The sequence below is a fragment of the Balaenoptera musculus genome, chromosome 6 (assembly GCF_009873245.2).
Source record: "Balaenoptera musculus isolate JJ_BM4_2016_0621 chromosome 6, mBalMus1.pri.v3, whole genome shotgun sequence".
NCBI lineage: Eukaryota > Metazoa > Chordata > Mammalia > Artiodactyla > Balaenopteridae > Balaenoptera > Balaenoptera musculus.
The window spans coordinates 108,925,173-108,940,259 of record NC_045790.1 but is presented as its reverse complement, the minus strand read 5'-3'; the positions used below and the strand labels follow the sequence as shown (position 1 = coordinate 108,940,259).

Below are 15,087 nucleotides of genomic sequence, written 5' to 3'. Positions count from 1 at the left end.
ACACACAAAGGCCAGGTACTACATGATTCCATCCAGGTGACAGTTTGGAAAAGGCAAAATCAGGGACAGCAAACAGATCAGTGGTTTTCCAGGGACTGGGGTAGGAAAAGGGAATTGACTGCAGAGAGGCAGAGGAGAACTTTTTGGAGGGATGTATATATTCCATATCTTCATTGTAGTAACTGGTGGCATGACTGTTTACATTTGTCAAAAATCATCAAAGTACAGAGAAAGACAAATACTGTATGATATCACTTATATGTGGGATCTAAAAAAAATACAACAAACCAGTGAATAAAACAAAAAAGAAACAGACTCCTAGATACAGAGAACAAATTAGGGGTTACCAGTGGGGACAGGGAAGGGGGAGGTGCAGTAGAGAGTTAGGGGAAAAACAGGGTTATTATGGAATTATATGAAATCATGTGTGTGAAACTTTTTGAACATTGTAAAGCACTATAGAATTTACAAGAATCATTTCATTCAAAAAAAAAAAAAATCAAAGTAAATTTTACTGTATGTAGATTTAGCTACAGTTCCCAAACCCTGTCAGCTCCTCAGAATCACCGCGATAGTTTTGTTCAAAAACAGTCAGGCCTCACCCACAACCTACTGAATCAGAACCCTGGGCAGGAGAATTAGGAGGGGGCAGAAATCTGCATTTCAACCAGCTCCCCAGGTAACAGGTGGTGGGAGTGTGTGGTTTGGGCCAGGACTTCTGGATCAGGACAGGGGATGCCAAGCTTCTATCTCCAGCCCAGACCCGACCCCTGAATCCCAGGCTCATGTATCTAACTCCTAATTGACACCTGCACCTGAATCTCAAATGTAGCACATCTGAAAATGATCTCCTGCCCCGCCCCAAGCCAGTCCCCTGCCCCACACTCCGTAGTTTTCCTCCATTTCTGTTGATGGCAGTTCCATTCTTCTAGTAATTGGGTCCAAAACTTTGACATCATCATCAATCTGTCTATGTCTCTCTCTCTCTGTTGCTGTTTAGCTTTAATTTCATAATCACAAACTTAAACTCTGCAATTCAGCTAGACTTGGAGCGGGGAATGGAAAATGTGAAACCCAAAGAACTGCAGCAAAAGCACAAAGATTATAGGATGCCACGAGCAGATGAGGGTGAGGGATGCTCTACCGAGCTACGGAAGGAATGGGCTGATGTTTAAGATAAAGCACGAGTCAGATTTATTACAGTTGTCCCAGACAGCAGTGGTGAGCTTCTTGCTGGTCTTGCCATTCCTGGAACCAGAGTGTTCATGGCTGCCACAAACCGTTCATGCCCTTTTCCACCTTGCCCAAAGACCACACACACCTGCCATCCAGCCACTCAGTCTTGGCAGTGCAGATGAGAAAACTGGGAACCACTTGTGTTGGGTCCAGCATTTGCCACGGACAAGGTGCCAGGACCTGTGTGTTTCAGGGTGAAATTCTCGTCATCAAATTTTCTCCTTGTAGCTGGATGCCACCAGTGCCATGATGGCACCACCCTGGCACATAAATACCAGAAATACTTTCTGTGAAAGGAGGACCCTCATAACCAAATCCTTCTCCCCCAGTGCTCAGAGCACGGAAGTTTCTGCTCTTTGGAATTTTGTCTGCAAACAGCTTGAAGGAGATGCAGCCCAAGGGCTCGCTGACAAATGTGGAAGAACACAGAGGGTTGACCATTGCTAGGCAGCGCAGGGAGCAGCTCCTAGCAGGTGGCGGTGTCAGTGTCTCCCTCCTGAAATTCTGCTGCTGCCTCTCACTACCCCCACTGTTTAACACCCTGGTCGTGGGGCACCATCATGTCTCACTTGGATTATTACAATGGGTTTCTAACCCATCTCCCTATTTCTACCCCGGATCCAACTACAGTTCATTACAGCAGCCAGGATAATCATGTTAAAATAAAAATTAGATTGTGTCATTTCTCTGCCTCAAACCCTCCAGTGGCTCCTCGTCTCAGAGTAAAAGCCCAAAATGACCTCCAAGGCCCTCCGTGCTCTGGCCCTGACCTTGGCTCCATCACCTCCCAGAAACTTGGCTCCTCCTTGCTCGTTCTGCTCCAGCCACAGTGCCATCTTCCCTGTCTTGAACCTGCCAGTCCTGTTCCTGCCTCAGGGCCTTTGCATATGCTGCCCCCCTGGCCTAGAATGGTCTTCTTCCCATATCCCCATACTTCGTCCCCCTTACTTCCTGAAGTCTTTGTTCATGTGTTACCTTCTCAGCTCATGCTTGATATTGCCTCCCTCATTTTGTTCTGTAGGACTTACCACCCTCCATATTTGCTTCTCTGTTTCGTCTGCCTCCTTCACTAGAAACGTCAGCTCTATGAGGTCAGGGATTTTTTGGGACAGTTTTATTCACCGCTGTATCCCTAGTATCTAAACGTGGCCATAGAGGGTGCTCAATAAATGTTCATTTTAATGAATGAAAGGGACACCTGGAGCCTGGAAGGGAAGAGAAGTGACTTACTCAAGGTCATAGCCATCAAGAAATCAATGGCTTTTGGTCTTGGAATGAACAAAGCACCCGTTCCACAGCTCTGGCCCAAAGTCCTTCTCAGAGCCATGCCAGGCTCTGGAACCAAAGCCAGGCCAGCGGGACCTCATCCCTGGTACGGAAGGAGGGAAAGCCCAGCCCCAGGGGGTGCCTGACTGACTCTGCCAGGACCCAGGTGCTTACAAGACCAAGTCAAGGGGCTGCATGAGGGAGAGGCTCCTCTGAAGAAGGAAACCTGGAGATGGCAGGTCCTGCGCTGGTGGAGGCCACGGCAGCTACAGACAAGACAAGGAGCCACCTCCCCATCCCCTCCGGCTGCCTGAGTGCAGGCACTGGAGACAGTTGCTGGGCCTTACAGGGGTGGGGAGGGAGGAAGGCCAGCAGTTCCCAAGCAGGAGAGCAGAAGAAGGTGAAGCTGCTGCAAGTAACCCAAAGCACAGGGGGCAGATTCCAAATGCCCCAGGCTCCCTTCCCGTTGTTGGCCCCAAACCAGCAGAGGGCGCCCTGGCCCACAAGGTCCAGGTTCTGCCACCTTGCGCCCTCTGGCTGCCACACTAGTTAGGGCGGGAGGGGAGCCCTGGATCTCCCCAGCCACTTCCAGGGAAGGGGTTCCAACTGCACAAGTGAAGATCCGAAGGCAGGGAGGCCTCAGCAGCCCTCGGTCTGGCCTGGGCCCACCCTGGCCAGCAAGGTGAGGCCGGTGATGACCATGACAGCCGCAGTGGGTAAAGCACTCACTGTGGGCTGGGCTCCAGGCCTGGCTACTTTATACCCACCTGGCCCGTGAGATACTTCTCCTCCCACCTCCATGTTACCAATGAGCAGACTAAGGAGGTCATGCCAGATCGATCGCCTGACTCCTTCTCTAGGCTGCCCTCCCCTCTCTGTCTCTCCACCTGCTCAACCACAGATCAGGAACGCCTCCCTCCCAGCCCTCAGGACACGCAAAGAGGCTCAACCATGAGTTAAAAAGTATAAAGTGCAATACCAGCCAGCTTTTATTGAGGGCCTACTGTGTGCTGGGTCCTCCTCCCACCTCCCTGCACTTCCCACTGGCCAGGGAAGAGGGTGGCAGGTGAGACCCATGTGTCAAGCTGGGTAGGGAGCTGAGGTGGAGGTAGAAGGCGGCAGAGGGGCCCCAGCAGCTGGGTCCTTAGCTGGGGGCAGGGCTCCTGTGTCCGCCCAGCTTGAAACTGAAGGCTGGGGGCCCTCCCTTCTTCCCTCCACCCCAGGCCCTGAATCAGGCTGGCAAAGTAAGAGGGCCTGCGAGCCCTGCCCTTGTGCTACGTGACCTTTGGGGAAGGGGACCCATCTCTGAGTGGTTTCTCCCAATGGAAGACGGGTCCAGAGGGCAGAGTGGCCATGCCCAAGGTGGCAGCCAGGTCTCTACTGGGTCTATGGTTCCTGGTGGCGGCTCTTGCTCTGCTCCCTGGACAGCTATGGCCTATTCCCAGGTGCTTCTCTGGAGTCACCACCCTGACCTGGTGGGACAAGAGAGGTAAGAGGAGAGAAGTAGAAAGAACTAGAGTTGGACAGTGAGAGACAGAGACAGAAACAGACACAGAGATAGTGAGAGACACAAAGAGATAGAGATGGACAGAGAGAAAGAGAGCGAGAGAGAGGGAGTTAGAGGTGGACAGAGAAATGCAGACACAGTCAAAGATACAAACAGAGACAGAGAGAGAGAAAGCCCGAGACAGGGAGAGGGAGAGAGAGAAGACAGCTGAGAAGAGGAAAGGGAGACCCAAACACAGAGTCAGTCGTTAAAGGGGAGAGAAAACCGAGGCGCACCTAGAGCTCATCCTGTGGGTGGGGATGGAGGCTGTGCCCACTGCTGCCGGCCAGGTCCAGGCGGGGGTCCCGCAGGGTCTTATAAGAGCCACTCCAGCTGATGAGGCGGCCGCTGTCATCGTCCCAGGGCGAGGACGTCTCTGTGTCACTGAACCACTCAGCGTCCCCCGCGTAGTGGGTGGGAGCAGCGAGCAGGGGCCGGACTGAGAAGGCCCGCAGGTCCCGCGGCCAGAAGTGTGCCTTGTACTGCTCGCTGGGAGGCGGGAGGCTGGCTCAGGGGGGCTGGGGTAGGCCCCTCCACCCAGACCCATGCCAGCCCAGAGCCAGGCACCTCACCCCCAGAGCACCTGACCGCCCTCCCCATCTAATCCTGAGGCAGGATTTCTCTTATCCCCATTTTCCGGATGGGGAAACTGAGGCACAGAACAGGAAAATTGCTTGACTGAAAACCACAGGGCATCACAGAATTCACACATAGATTGGTCTGACTCCAAGGCTAAGCTGGGCTATTCCTTGGTGACCAGAAGGAAGTGACTCAGCCCTGCCAGCCTCAGTCTCTCCACCTGCCCAGTGAGGGGACTTACTACTTGCTGAGGTGGGCTCTCAGGACAGACTGACCCTGCCCTGCCCCCATCTGAGGCTCACTTGGGGTGCTGGTCAAACATGATGGGTAGGAACTCATCCACGGGCAGCATTCGGCGCAGAGGCTGGGAGGCCAGCAGCTTGCGGGCGCCGGCCAGGCTCAGGACGTACGCCAGTGTCCAGTAGGAGTAGCTGGCCACCACCAGGTGCGGCAGCCCCTCCACGGCTGCCTCCTCCTCAGGGTTCACCTGCTTCCGGCCGAGGTAGCTGCAGGTGACACCAGGGGTCCCAGGAGTCACTGTAGATGTCCCAGGACCCCTCAGGAGGAGGCAGACCCCTGGAGGCCCACCCCTCTCCCTGGCCCCTGGGGGCAAAGGCTGCCTACATCAGGTCCCAAGGAAGTTTCTCCGCCTCCACCTCCTTCATCAGCTGCTCCAGCCGCATCTTGAAATTGCTCTCAAAGCGCACGTCGTCCTCAAACACCACGACCTGGGCCAGGCCCCGGGCAACCACCTGTGGTACACGGTGGGGGAGCCTCTTTAGACTCGGGCTGTCCCCTCCCACCTGGCTGACCCTGACAGACGCTCCTGGCCTCAGTTACAGGCCGAATGCTCAGCCCTGGCTGCGTCGCTCAGCTGCTGAAGGCTGGGGGGGGCCTCCCTTCTTCCCTCCACCCCTGGCCGTGAATCAGGCCGGCAAAGCAAGGGGGCCTGTGAGCCCTGCCCTTGTGCTACGTGACCTTCGGGGAAGGGGACCCATCTCTGAGTGGTTTCTCCTGATGGAAGACGGGTCCAGAGGGCAGAGTCTTGCTCTCCAAGCAGATCACAATGGCAATCAGAACCCTTGCTGCAGTCACTGAGCACTGGGGCCACAGTGTTCATCTCCAGGGACCCTCAGGAGGTACGATGTCCCCGTACTGCAGCAAGGAGATGGAGACACAGGGAGATGAACCCACTCGTCCAAGGACACACAGCCAGGAAGTGGCAGAACTGGGATCTGAACCGCATCTGCTGGACTCCAGGGCCTGGCTCCCCACTTCCGCCTCTGGAGCTTTCCTCGAGGAAGCTAGGCTTGGGGGAGGGGGGTGGAGGAAGACCCTAGCCCCACACATCCCTGAGAAAAAATACTTTTTGTAACTTTTGGAAATGTGAAAAGAGCATGAGATCAGCTCAGTAAGTGGTGAAACGTACATCATCCTTCAATCTGTTCAGAGGTAGCAGAAAAGCAGAAATATAAGCTCACACGCCCATATTCTGGCTACAGTAGAAAATAAAAACAAGGAGTGAGTCTGTGCTCCACCTCCTGGAGGGGGTGCCCCTTGGAGGGCCAGGCCCGGGTCCTCTCCTGCCGTGTCCAGGCAGTGACCTCTCCCGGGCACTCACACCCCAGCCCTGGGCTGAGGCCGCTTGGCCAAGCCCTAGGCCTTTCTTCTTCCCACACAGAACACACCCAACTCCTTCAGCCCCAGGGCCTGTGCCCGCACTGTCTTCCTCTGCTGAGAAGGCTCTTCTCCCCGCCCCTCAATGGTGAGGCCCACCCTGACCCCACAGGAGGCCAGGAGGCCAGGCCAGTCCGCACTCTCGAACAGCCTGTACATCCCCCCTCCGTGGCAAGCTTAGTTCTTTCTTGATTTCTGCGCCCTGCTCTGGTCCCTTTGCCCCAGGAGGGACCGGCTGCATTCTTCTTGTTCACCTCCGTGTTCTCAGAGCAGAAGCTCTCCTAGCACACAGTAGGTGCTCAGTGGAGACCGCAGGGTGAATAAGGTATAGGGTTGGGCCCTTAGGAGGCTGAAAGCTGCTGGCCGGGTCTTTGTTAGTGTGCTCGGTCAACCCCCGGTCACACGAGTGCTGGCACAGAGCAGTGGATGGGGGTCCTCACCTCCTCCCAGATGGAGTAGTGGCTGAGGAAGCAGCCCACCTCGCCCTTGGTCAGCGTGCGGCCCGAGTAGGGGTCCTGGTAGCCAGGAAGCAGGTCCACGCCGAGGTTCCTCATGACACTGCTGTTGAGCATCCTGAGGCAGATGGTGTAAGGGGGTCAGGGGTGCCCGCCAGGGACCTGTCCAGGGGGAACTGGCCTGTGCAAGTTGCGGACAGTCACACTGGAGTCTGGTTGGAAGGAGGCTTCAGTCTTGTTACTGCTTCGTGTGGCCTGAAGCCATCAGTGACTGGACCTGGAAAGCCACTGCCACCTTGGGCGGGGGGGATCCTAAGGGGAGGGGGCAGCAGTCTGAGGGGGACACACCCCAGGATGAATGCGGGGAACGTGGCAGATACTTCTTACGCAGCGGCCCAAGCGAAGGATGGACATCCTGCAGTCCACAGGGCTGGGGCATATGCAGCAAACAGCAGTGGGCACGTGGGGCCGTGTGACCTCTGGTTGCCGGGGGAACACGACTGGCCTGCTCCCACCCCCGCCCTGCCCATCAGGGACCTAAGTTCAGGAGGAAAAGAATAACCCTGATAATCGTAATGAAGACATTATTAACATTTGGGATACTTACTACATTTCAGGCCCTGGCTAAATCTTCACTGAACCCTTACAAACCCCTAAGAGGAAGGCAGTTACTCGCCGTTTACACAGTAGGGCTGAGAGATGGAGGTCACGCAGCTGGTGACCACGCCCAGAAGCTCCAGACCCTGGGCCTTAACCACTGTACTCTCCTCCCTCAGGTGGGCTGAGGGAGGGCAGCCTGTCCTGTTCTGTCTGCCCTGCGACTCCCCGAGACAGAATTACTCAGGCCCTGTTTGAACACCTCCTAGAACGGCAAACTCATTCAGCTCGTTGTCTGCTTTTCCCACCCCCAGGGAGCCGTGATGGACCACCCGGTCCCCACCGGCTGCACAGGGTCCTGTCCCCACCCAGGAAGCCTCACCGGCCGTCCACGGCATCCACCAAACGCCCAGAGATCTCCATCTCCCAGAGCGAACTCAGCATGCGCTCTCTGCGGTCGGGCCGGCGGGCCAGGCTGATGACAAACACCTGGAGGAGGAGGGGAGGCAGAGGAGTGCGTGCAGGGGGAGGGGAGAGCCCACCCACCTCCTGGCCCCAATCCTGCAGGCCGGGAGGACTTACCTCATCAAACCCCATCTTGCTGGGCCTCTTTGGGGGCCGGGACACATGAGCTGAGGCCCACATGGGGGGCCCATCCACTGCAGAGGAAAGCAACCCCCCATCAGGAGTCCCTACTGGCTCTAGTCAGCGGCAGCCCTGGAGTCCTAGCCCCCCTCGTTCCTGCCCCTTGGCAGAACACCCAGCAGGAGATCACAGAATCCACCTGCCTCCATTGTACGGATGGGCAGACTGAGGCCCAGCGGGAAAAGGGACTTGCCCAGAGTCAGGGGATGAGCTGGGGAGAGGCTTCAACCCCAGCAGTGGGGAGAGGGGACACACCGGCTTGCAGCCCTCACCCAGCGCTTCCAAGATCAGGTGGATGAAGTTGACTCTCTCATCCTCCAGCCCCTGGTGGGATTTCACAGGCACGTTCATGTACCCATAACGGTGCTCGTTGCACACGTGGGCCGAGACCCCTGTGGAGAGAGGCGGAGTGAGCACTGGAGTGCAGGGTAGGGCTCTCAGAACCCAGATGGGAGGTCCTAGCCCCAGTCCTGCCAGTGGCCCACCACGTGAGTCCTCTCTGGGACCCGGCGTCCCCACCTGGGCTTGGAGGGAGAAACGGCTTGGCTCAAACAATATCTAAGGGATCTTCCTGCTGAAATGGTTTATTCATGCAATAGACGCGTCTAGAGCACCAGCTGGCTGCTGGAACGATGGTGGTGAGAAAGACAGACAGTCCCTGCCCTCGGGGGATCAAGGTGAGGAAGGAGCAGGCAAACTCACACCTGGCTACAGCCACCTGATGCCACCGGGCGTTGCTCCACCCCCTAAATCTTTCCCACCTCTGCCCATCCCCCCTCGCCAATCCAGCACCATCACCTCTTGCCCAGATCCCTACACTTAACCCCACCCCCTCGCCTGCCCCCACCATGCTGTCCTCCACCTGGCAGCCAGAATGGCCTTTTTTATTCCTTCAATGTTTATCATCTTTATTATAATTATTTATTTAGCCTTTGTCTTCTATAGACTGTGAGTCCTCCAGGGCAGGCACATGGTATCTATTAAAAAGTTAACCCCAGGCCCAGCATTGAGCACAGAGCCTGGCCCAGTGCAGGTGGTGGAAGCATGAATGATGGAGACAAAACCCCTGTTCACGAAATTCCTACAAACCGCTGACCAATAAAGAGCAGCTGATACTCAAAGCAGAGGTAGGAATGAAAAAAATAAGGAAATAGGGAATTCCCTGGCGGCCTAGTGGTTAGGATTCCGTGCCTGGGTTCAGTCCCTGGTTGAGGAACTGAGATCCCACAAGCCGCCCGGTGTGGCAAAAAAAAAAAAAAAAAAAGGAAATACTTTTCTTCTTATTATTTTTTTCTCCATGTATTTGTTTCACCTTCACTTGCTTTCTGCACTTGATTTTTTTTTTCTTCCTGCATCTCTGCACTGCAGATGTTGCCAGCACCTCATGCACAAAAAAAAAAAAGATGACACTCTTCTCCCTGGACACTTCTCACACTCTGCTTGCCCAAGTGCAACACTTCTTGATTAAATCATCACTTCTAATTCACCTCGCCCACAAGCAGAGTTCTCCACCCACCAGACAGCCTTCATGTCCTCGCCACCTGTGAGTACACACTGTGAAATACATTCTCTGTAGCGTTCTCAAGATCTTTATTCCAACAGCAGTATCTCTGTCTCACTCTCAACTTCGACTCTTCCTCAGAACTGGGTTTATCCCATCCAAACCCAAACACTTTTTCTTCTTTTTGTTTTTTTTTTGGCTGCGCTGCACAGCTTGCGGGATCTTCGTTCCCTGACCAGGGATCAAACCTGAGTCCTCAGCAGAGAAAGCACAGAGTCCTAACCACTGGACCGCCAGGGAATTCCCCAAACCCAAACACTTTCTAGTAACCTTCATCTTAAAAATAATCACCGGGCTTCCCTGGTGGCGCAGTGGTTGAGAATCTGCCTGCCAATGCAGGGGACACGGGTTCGAGCCCTGGTCTGGCAAGATCCCACATGTCGCGGAGCAGCTGGGCCCGTGAGCCACAACTACTGAGGCTGCGCGTCTGGAGCCTGTGCTCCACAACAAGAGAGGCCGCGACAGTGAGAGGCCCGCGTACCGCGATGAAGAGTGGCCCCCGCTCACCGCAACTAGAGAAAGCCCTCGCACAGAAACGAAGACCCAACACACCCAAAAATAAATTAAAAAAAAAAAAAAAAAAAAAACCACCAACAACAGAATGATATTTTCTAGTGTTCAAATCCAATCACGTGATCCTCTGATGGCTGCCCGACTCCCACAGGCTAAAGACCAGATGCTTGCCCATCAGGTCCACACAAGCTGGCCCCTGCCTACCTTTCCTGCCTCAGCCTGCACCATGCCCCCTTTGTTTACTGTGCTCCAGCTGCCTGCCTCCTTGCGTCCCCTGCCACCACAGGGCCTTTGCACCTGCTGGTCCCGTTGCTTAAAATGCTCTGTCCTGCTCTGTCTACCTTGTTAATGTCTGCCCATACTTTAGATCTCAGCCCCAAAGTTTACATCCTCCAGGAAGCCTTCCCTGACAGGTTAACTCTAGTCTAAGCTCCCAAAACATCTATAATCAAAAAGCTCTTCTTCCTGTCATTGTGATTGGACATTGATTTGCATGATCCTTTGATTGACTGGACTGGAGGATCCAGGAGGTCAGAGACTGCCTGATTTTACTCACCACTGTCTCCCCAGTGCCTGGCACCTGGTAGGTGTCCCATAAATATTTGCCTAATGAAGGAATACATGAAAGTGCCATAGTGGGGACAGCCAGAAGGACATCTAACCTACTGGGGCAGTGGGCCCAAGAAAGGCTACGACCTGAAGGACAAACAGGAATTAAAAAGGTTAATTGCAGAGTGGGGAAGGGCACGCCAAGCAGAGGGAATAGCATGTGCAAAGGCCTAGAGGCCTGGAAGAAATGCTCAAGGAGAGCTGTCCTCACCAGCAGCCTGACAGGCGTAGGCAAAGATGATGATGTCGTCGAAGGGCCAGGTATAGTTGGGGTGAGGGGGGTAGAAGCCCAGCCGTTCTGTCCCCTCCGCCCGCAGGGATACCAGGAAGGTGGAGTGGACCATGGGGACACGGAAGCAGCCCCGGCGCTGGCGGTTCTTGGTAGGGAAGTAGTCGGCTGTGCGGCGGTAGTAGCCCTGGGGAAGGGGTGGCTCCGGGCTGTGAGAGGGCGCCCCTCCATCCCCAGCACACTGCTCCCCTGCCGGGGCCCACAGACCCTAAGGCCTTCAGTCTCTCCACATCCCTCCTCCCAGACCTCAAGCCTCCTGAGGCCCCCGAACCCGGCCTTACCTGGGGGGTGATCCCACACCAGAAGTTGGAGTAGTAGGTCTGAGAGTCCAGCATCGGGGCCACCACGGGCAGCCCCTGCTCTATCAGAAACCGCAGTGTCTGATTGTTGGTCAGAATGTTGTCCGTATCTGCAAACTGTGGGGAGGGGGATGTCACAGGCCCCAGCCTTGTCTGGGCTGCGGTCCCCCAAGGATTCACTGAGTGGGATCATTCCAGATTTCCAGAAACCCAGAAAGTCTCCCAGGATCCAACAGGGTTCCCTCAGAGAGGTCTAACCTATAAACCAGTAGATCCGTTTCTGGACCAAGGATCTAGTCTGGGGCACTGGCTCGGGGATTGGGTCCAGAGATTACACCCGAGTTGTTGACCTAAGAACTTTATCTGAAGTTTTAGGAAGTAAATCCAAAGACGTACTCTGAGCTCTAGTTCTGGGAACTAGGCTCAGTTTATACTCTGGGCTCTAGCCCAGGGATCGAGTCTCAGTATATACCCAGGGCTCTGACTCAGGGATCCAGGCTTAGTACCGAGTCTGAGCTCAAGCATAGGGATCCAAGCTCAATATCTGATCTGGGTTCTGACCCAGGTTGCTAGCTGAAGGAGCCAGCCTACAGGTGGTTAAGTCACGCCAAGATTTCTGTCAAGGACAGGTGCCACCACCTGTGGGAAGCCCAATTGTAGGCCAGGCTTCCTTACCAGGATATAGTCGGCCCCCCAGTCCCTGGCAAAGGTCAGGGCTTCCTGTTTCAGCTCCATCAGAAACTGGTGCCTTTCTTTGGTCCAGTGCTTAGGGCCCTCTTCGTCTGGGTAGGACCTGAGGGGGTAAAACGATGAGATGTTCCCATGGGGTAGGTGCATGTGGTGTCCCTCTCTGCAGGGCAGTGGACAGAGCCCTGGTCTGGAGGCTGTGGCTTGGGGCTGTCCCTTTCCTTCTCTGGGCTGCAGCTGTCGTCCATCTTCCCCAGAACGTCCCCCTCAGGTCACCACCTGGGCTCCCCCTCAGGCCTCCAGACCACAGCGGCATAGTCGTCGCCCACAGCAGCCAGCCACTCCTGCAGCATCTCTGTGGTGTTGTCCACGTTGTGGTCTGTGGCACACCTGAGGACACAGGAGGAAGAAGGGTGAGGGGGCACAGCCACCGAAGGACCAAACCCTGGGGCAGCCTTGACCCCTGGAGCACCAACACTTGCAGGGCTGGCCTCTCCTGGGAGCAGAGGAGGCAGGTGTGCTCCAGAGGAAGGCAGGAAGCCAGGTCCCAATCATAGGTCTGTGATCCACTGTGTGACCTCAGGCAGGTTCTGACCCTCTCTGGGCTTCACTTTCTCCCTGTAACTTTAAGCTGTCCTGGCATGCTCAGGGGCTGAGATGACAGAACTCGAATGCATTTTGAAGGATGAAAAGTACCTCAACTTTGAGGAACATACCTGCCACATTCTCTGGTTACCTTCCTTCCCTGCTGTGTGACCACAGGTCAGGCGCCTCCACTCTCTGAGTCAGGACTGGACAGAGGAGCTGCTGCTTCCCTCCACCAGATAGTTGTAATAACGACCAAACCACACTCTGAGCATCCCTGAGAAATGCTGATGGGCCCGAGCTCCGTTGCCACCACGAGTAGCCTCTCTGAAGGGGCTCTCATGACAGAGGGGGGTGCAGGGGGCTTAGCCAAGAGCCCAGGTTTTAGGTGATACTGCCCCTTTAAGTCAATTCCCCAGAAGTGAAGATTAACTACGTGTCAAGTCTTCTATGGGTGGGAACTAACTAACTCCCAAACTAGTAATTGTGGGCAGCCTCCCCAGGCCACTGGCTCCAACCCAGCCCAACTCTGATGTGTTGGGGAGGGAGGGTAGTTTGGTCATTTCTCTCAGTTTATCCCCAACCTCAGCTTGGGACTCCTCCCTGCTCTGGCTTCCACAGACTGTGGCCTCTGATTCCAGTGCCCTGTGGGGACGCCTAGGGGGAGAGACTGCAGGAAGGGGGCTTTGCCCTTGGCCGCAGGACCCAGCCCCTCTCCTGAGAGAGGCTGGAACCAGCCCAGGGGAAGGGGGAACGGGTGTGACTTCCCCATAGGGCAGCATGGAGCCCAGGGCTGACAGCACCCTCACGGGCTCCCCAGGAATCCGGAGACCTGCTGGTCTGTGCCACATCGGGCCCCAGGGGACGCCAGCTGCTCCTGTCTGCTCCACTCCAAATCAGGCCAACCACAGGTCCCACGGGTTCAGTTTCAGCTCTGAGGGCTAGGGCAAGAGGGACTGGGCCCAACTTACACCCAGAGGAGGTCCCAAGAGGAGGAATAGGGGCCAGAATTAGGGAATGGTGTCCCTGTGTCAACCTAAGGCCTCAGAGGTCAGTCTGCAGGGCCAGGGGGATAAGGGGTCCTGCCCGGGGACACGGGTTACGGAGGGCCTATCTGCGAGGGAGGGGCCTGTCTGGGTGGTGTCTGGGCAGCGAGCAGATGGGGCCATCTGGAGCCCGGACTGTCGGTGGGGTTGGGGGATAGATGCCCGGTGGATGCCAATGCCCGGGTCTCTCTCACCAGAGGGCCAGCCTGGCCCGGGGGTAGTCCAGCCGCTCCAGCGCGCCCAGGTAGTGGGGCAGAGAGTGCTCGGCATTGCGGGCCAGGATGGCAAGGACCACGGCGGGCAGCGGCGGTTCTGCGACGCCCGCAGCCTCGAGCCGCGGCCCCAGCAGGAGCAGCAGCTGGAGCAGCGGGGCGGCGGGGGCAGCGCGCATGGCGGGCGCTCTGGCGGCTGCGGCGGCCCCCGGGGCTCCCAGCCCGGCCGAGGGTAGTGGGCGGGGCGGGGCGGCCCGGCCGGGGCGGGGCCTAGGGCCGGGGCGGGGCCGAGGCGGGCCCGGAAGGGGTTGTGGGGGGCGCACCCCCCAAAGAGTGGACTCCCACTCCCAACCCCTATTCGTGGATTCTCAAGTGTCCTCTCCTCGACCAGGGGCATCGCAGGGCCAGGGCCCGGACACCAGCCCCGGACGCGACCCAGGAGCAGCTCCCTCCCGGCTGGAGGGTCGTGGGGGACGGCATCCGAGCCGCCCGGGCATCTCAGAATGCTCGACTACGAATCCCTGGGCGTGCAATCGCCAGAATCCGGCTCCACTGAGCGCCCCTGAATCCGGATTCCCTGGCCATCCATCTGACCCTCCGCAGACCCCGCGGGGCGGGACCCACTGGGCCGCGGCCTTTCCCGGTTCCCCCGCTCCAGCCCCCTCCACCGCCCCCGGGCGCCCTCTGGCGGGCCCAGACGGAACTTCTCAGACCAGCCAGCCGACGCGTGGGCGGACAGCAAGACCGGCTTGGGGGGCGGGGAGGGGGTCCCCCGGGGTCCCCCTGACCTGCGGACGTCATGCCGCCGCGGTCCGAGCCTGGCGTCGCCCGCGCGTCATCGTCCTCGCCTCCGTCGCCAGCACCGGCACTGCTCCGGCCCTTTAGGAGAGCAAGGCCTACTCTTAGATTGAGTGTAGAACATGGGGCACCACTCAGCCCCTCACGGTGACCCAGCCCCCTCCAAAGCAGGGTGACTCCTGTGTCTGGTCAGAGTCGGGGTCCTAAGGCCCCTGCTGAGATGGAAGAGGGTCCCCAGACTCTCTTAGGGCAGGGGAGGGGAGGGGAGGGGTCTGGAGGCACCAGTGGTGGGTTCTAGCTCCTCTCTACCACCAACCTCAGGCAGGCCACTTTCCCGGAGCCTCAGGGCCTCCTGGGTAGAATCGGGCTGCTAACAGCACCCACCTAGGAGGGTTTGCAAGAATTCCTTGAGAGCGTGAATGCACTTTAATTCTATGCATGGGGCCTGGCAGGCGGGAAGAGTTCCTGGGGCTGGAAGACAGAACTG

General features: G+C 56.9%; 1 protein-coding gene across 2 annotated transcripts; it reads right to left on the bottom strand.

Annotated features, from left to right (window-relative positions):
* Positions 1 to 3,468: 3,468 nt before the first annotated feature.
* On the bottom strand, positions 3,469 to 14,446 carry CERCAM (cerebral endothelial cell adhesion molecule). 2 transcript variants are annotated; one of them, XM_036855855.1, is made up of 13 exons: positions 13,785 to 14,446; positions 12,181 to 12,349; positions 11,948 to 12,065; positions 11,255 to 11,389; positions 10,896 to 11,100; positions 8,274 to 8,393; positions 7,939 to 8,015; positions 7,739 to 7,845; positions 6,745 to 6,877; positions 5,252 to 5,379; positions 4,930 to 5,133; positions 4,285 to 4,537; positions 3,469 to 3,974 (listed from the first exon to the last, which is right to left on the bottom strand). In XM_036855855.1, the coding sequence occupies exons 1-12, from the start codon at positions 14,197 to 14,199 to the stop codon at positions 4,285 to 4,287; spliced, it is 2,064 nt and encodes a 687-aa protein (XP_036711750.1). In that variant the 5' UTR covers positions 14,200 to 14,446; the 3' UTR covers positions 3,469 to 3,974. The 2 variants fall into 2 exon arrangements, with proteins under 2 accessions (XP_036711750.1, XP_036711751.1); XM_036855856.1 differs by having other exon boundaries at positions 12,239 to 12,349; positions 13,785 to 14,022.
* Positions 14,447 to 15,087: the final 641 nt, after the last annotated feature.

Bases quoted from the DNA above. Each gene is read 5' to 3' on its own strand.
- CERCAM (XM_036855855.1), bottom strand. From the start codon at position 14,199: ATGCCCCTGGTCGAGGAGAGGACACTTGAGAATCCACGAATAGGGGTT. The intron at 7,846-7,938 runs GTAAGTCCTCCC...CTCCTCCTCCAG, and splicing joins GCAAGATGGGGTTTGATGAG to GTGTTTGTCATCAGCCTGGC. The intron at 5,380-6,744 runs GTGAGGACCCCC...CGTGTACCACAG, and splicing joins ACTACTCCATCTGGGAGGAG to GTGGTTGCCCGGGGCCTGGC.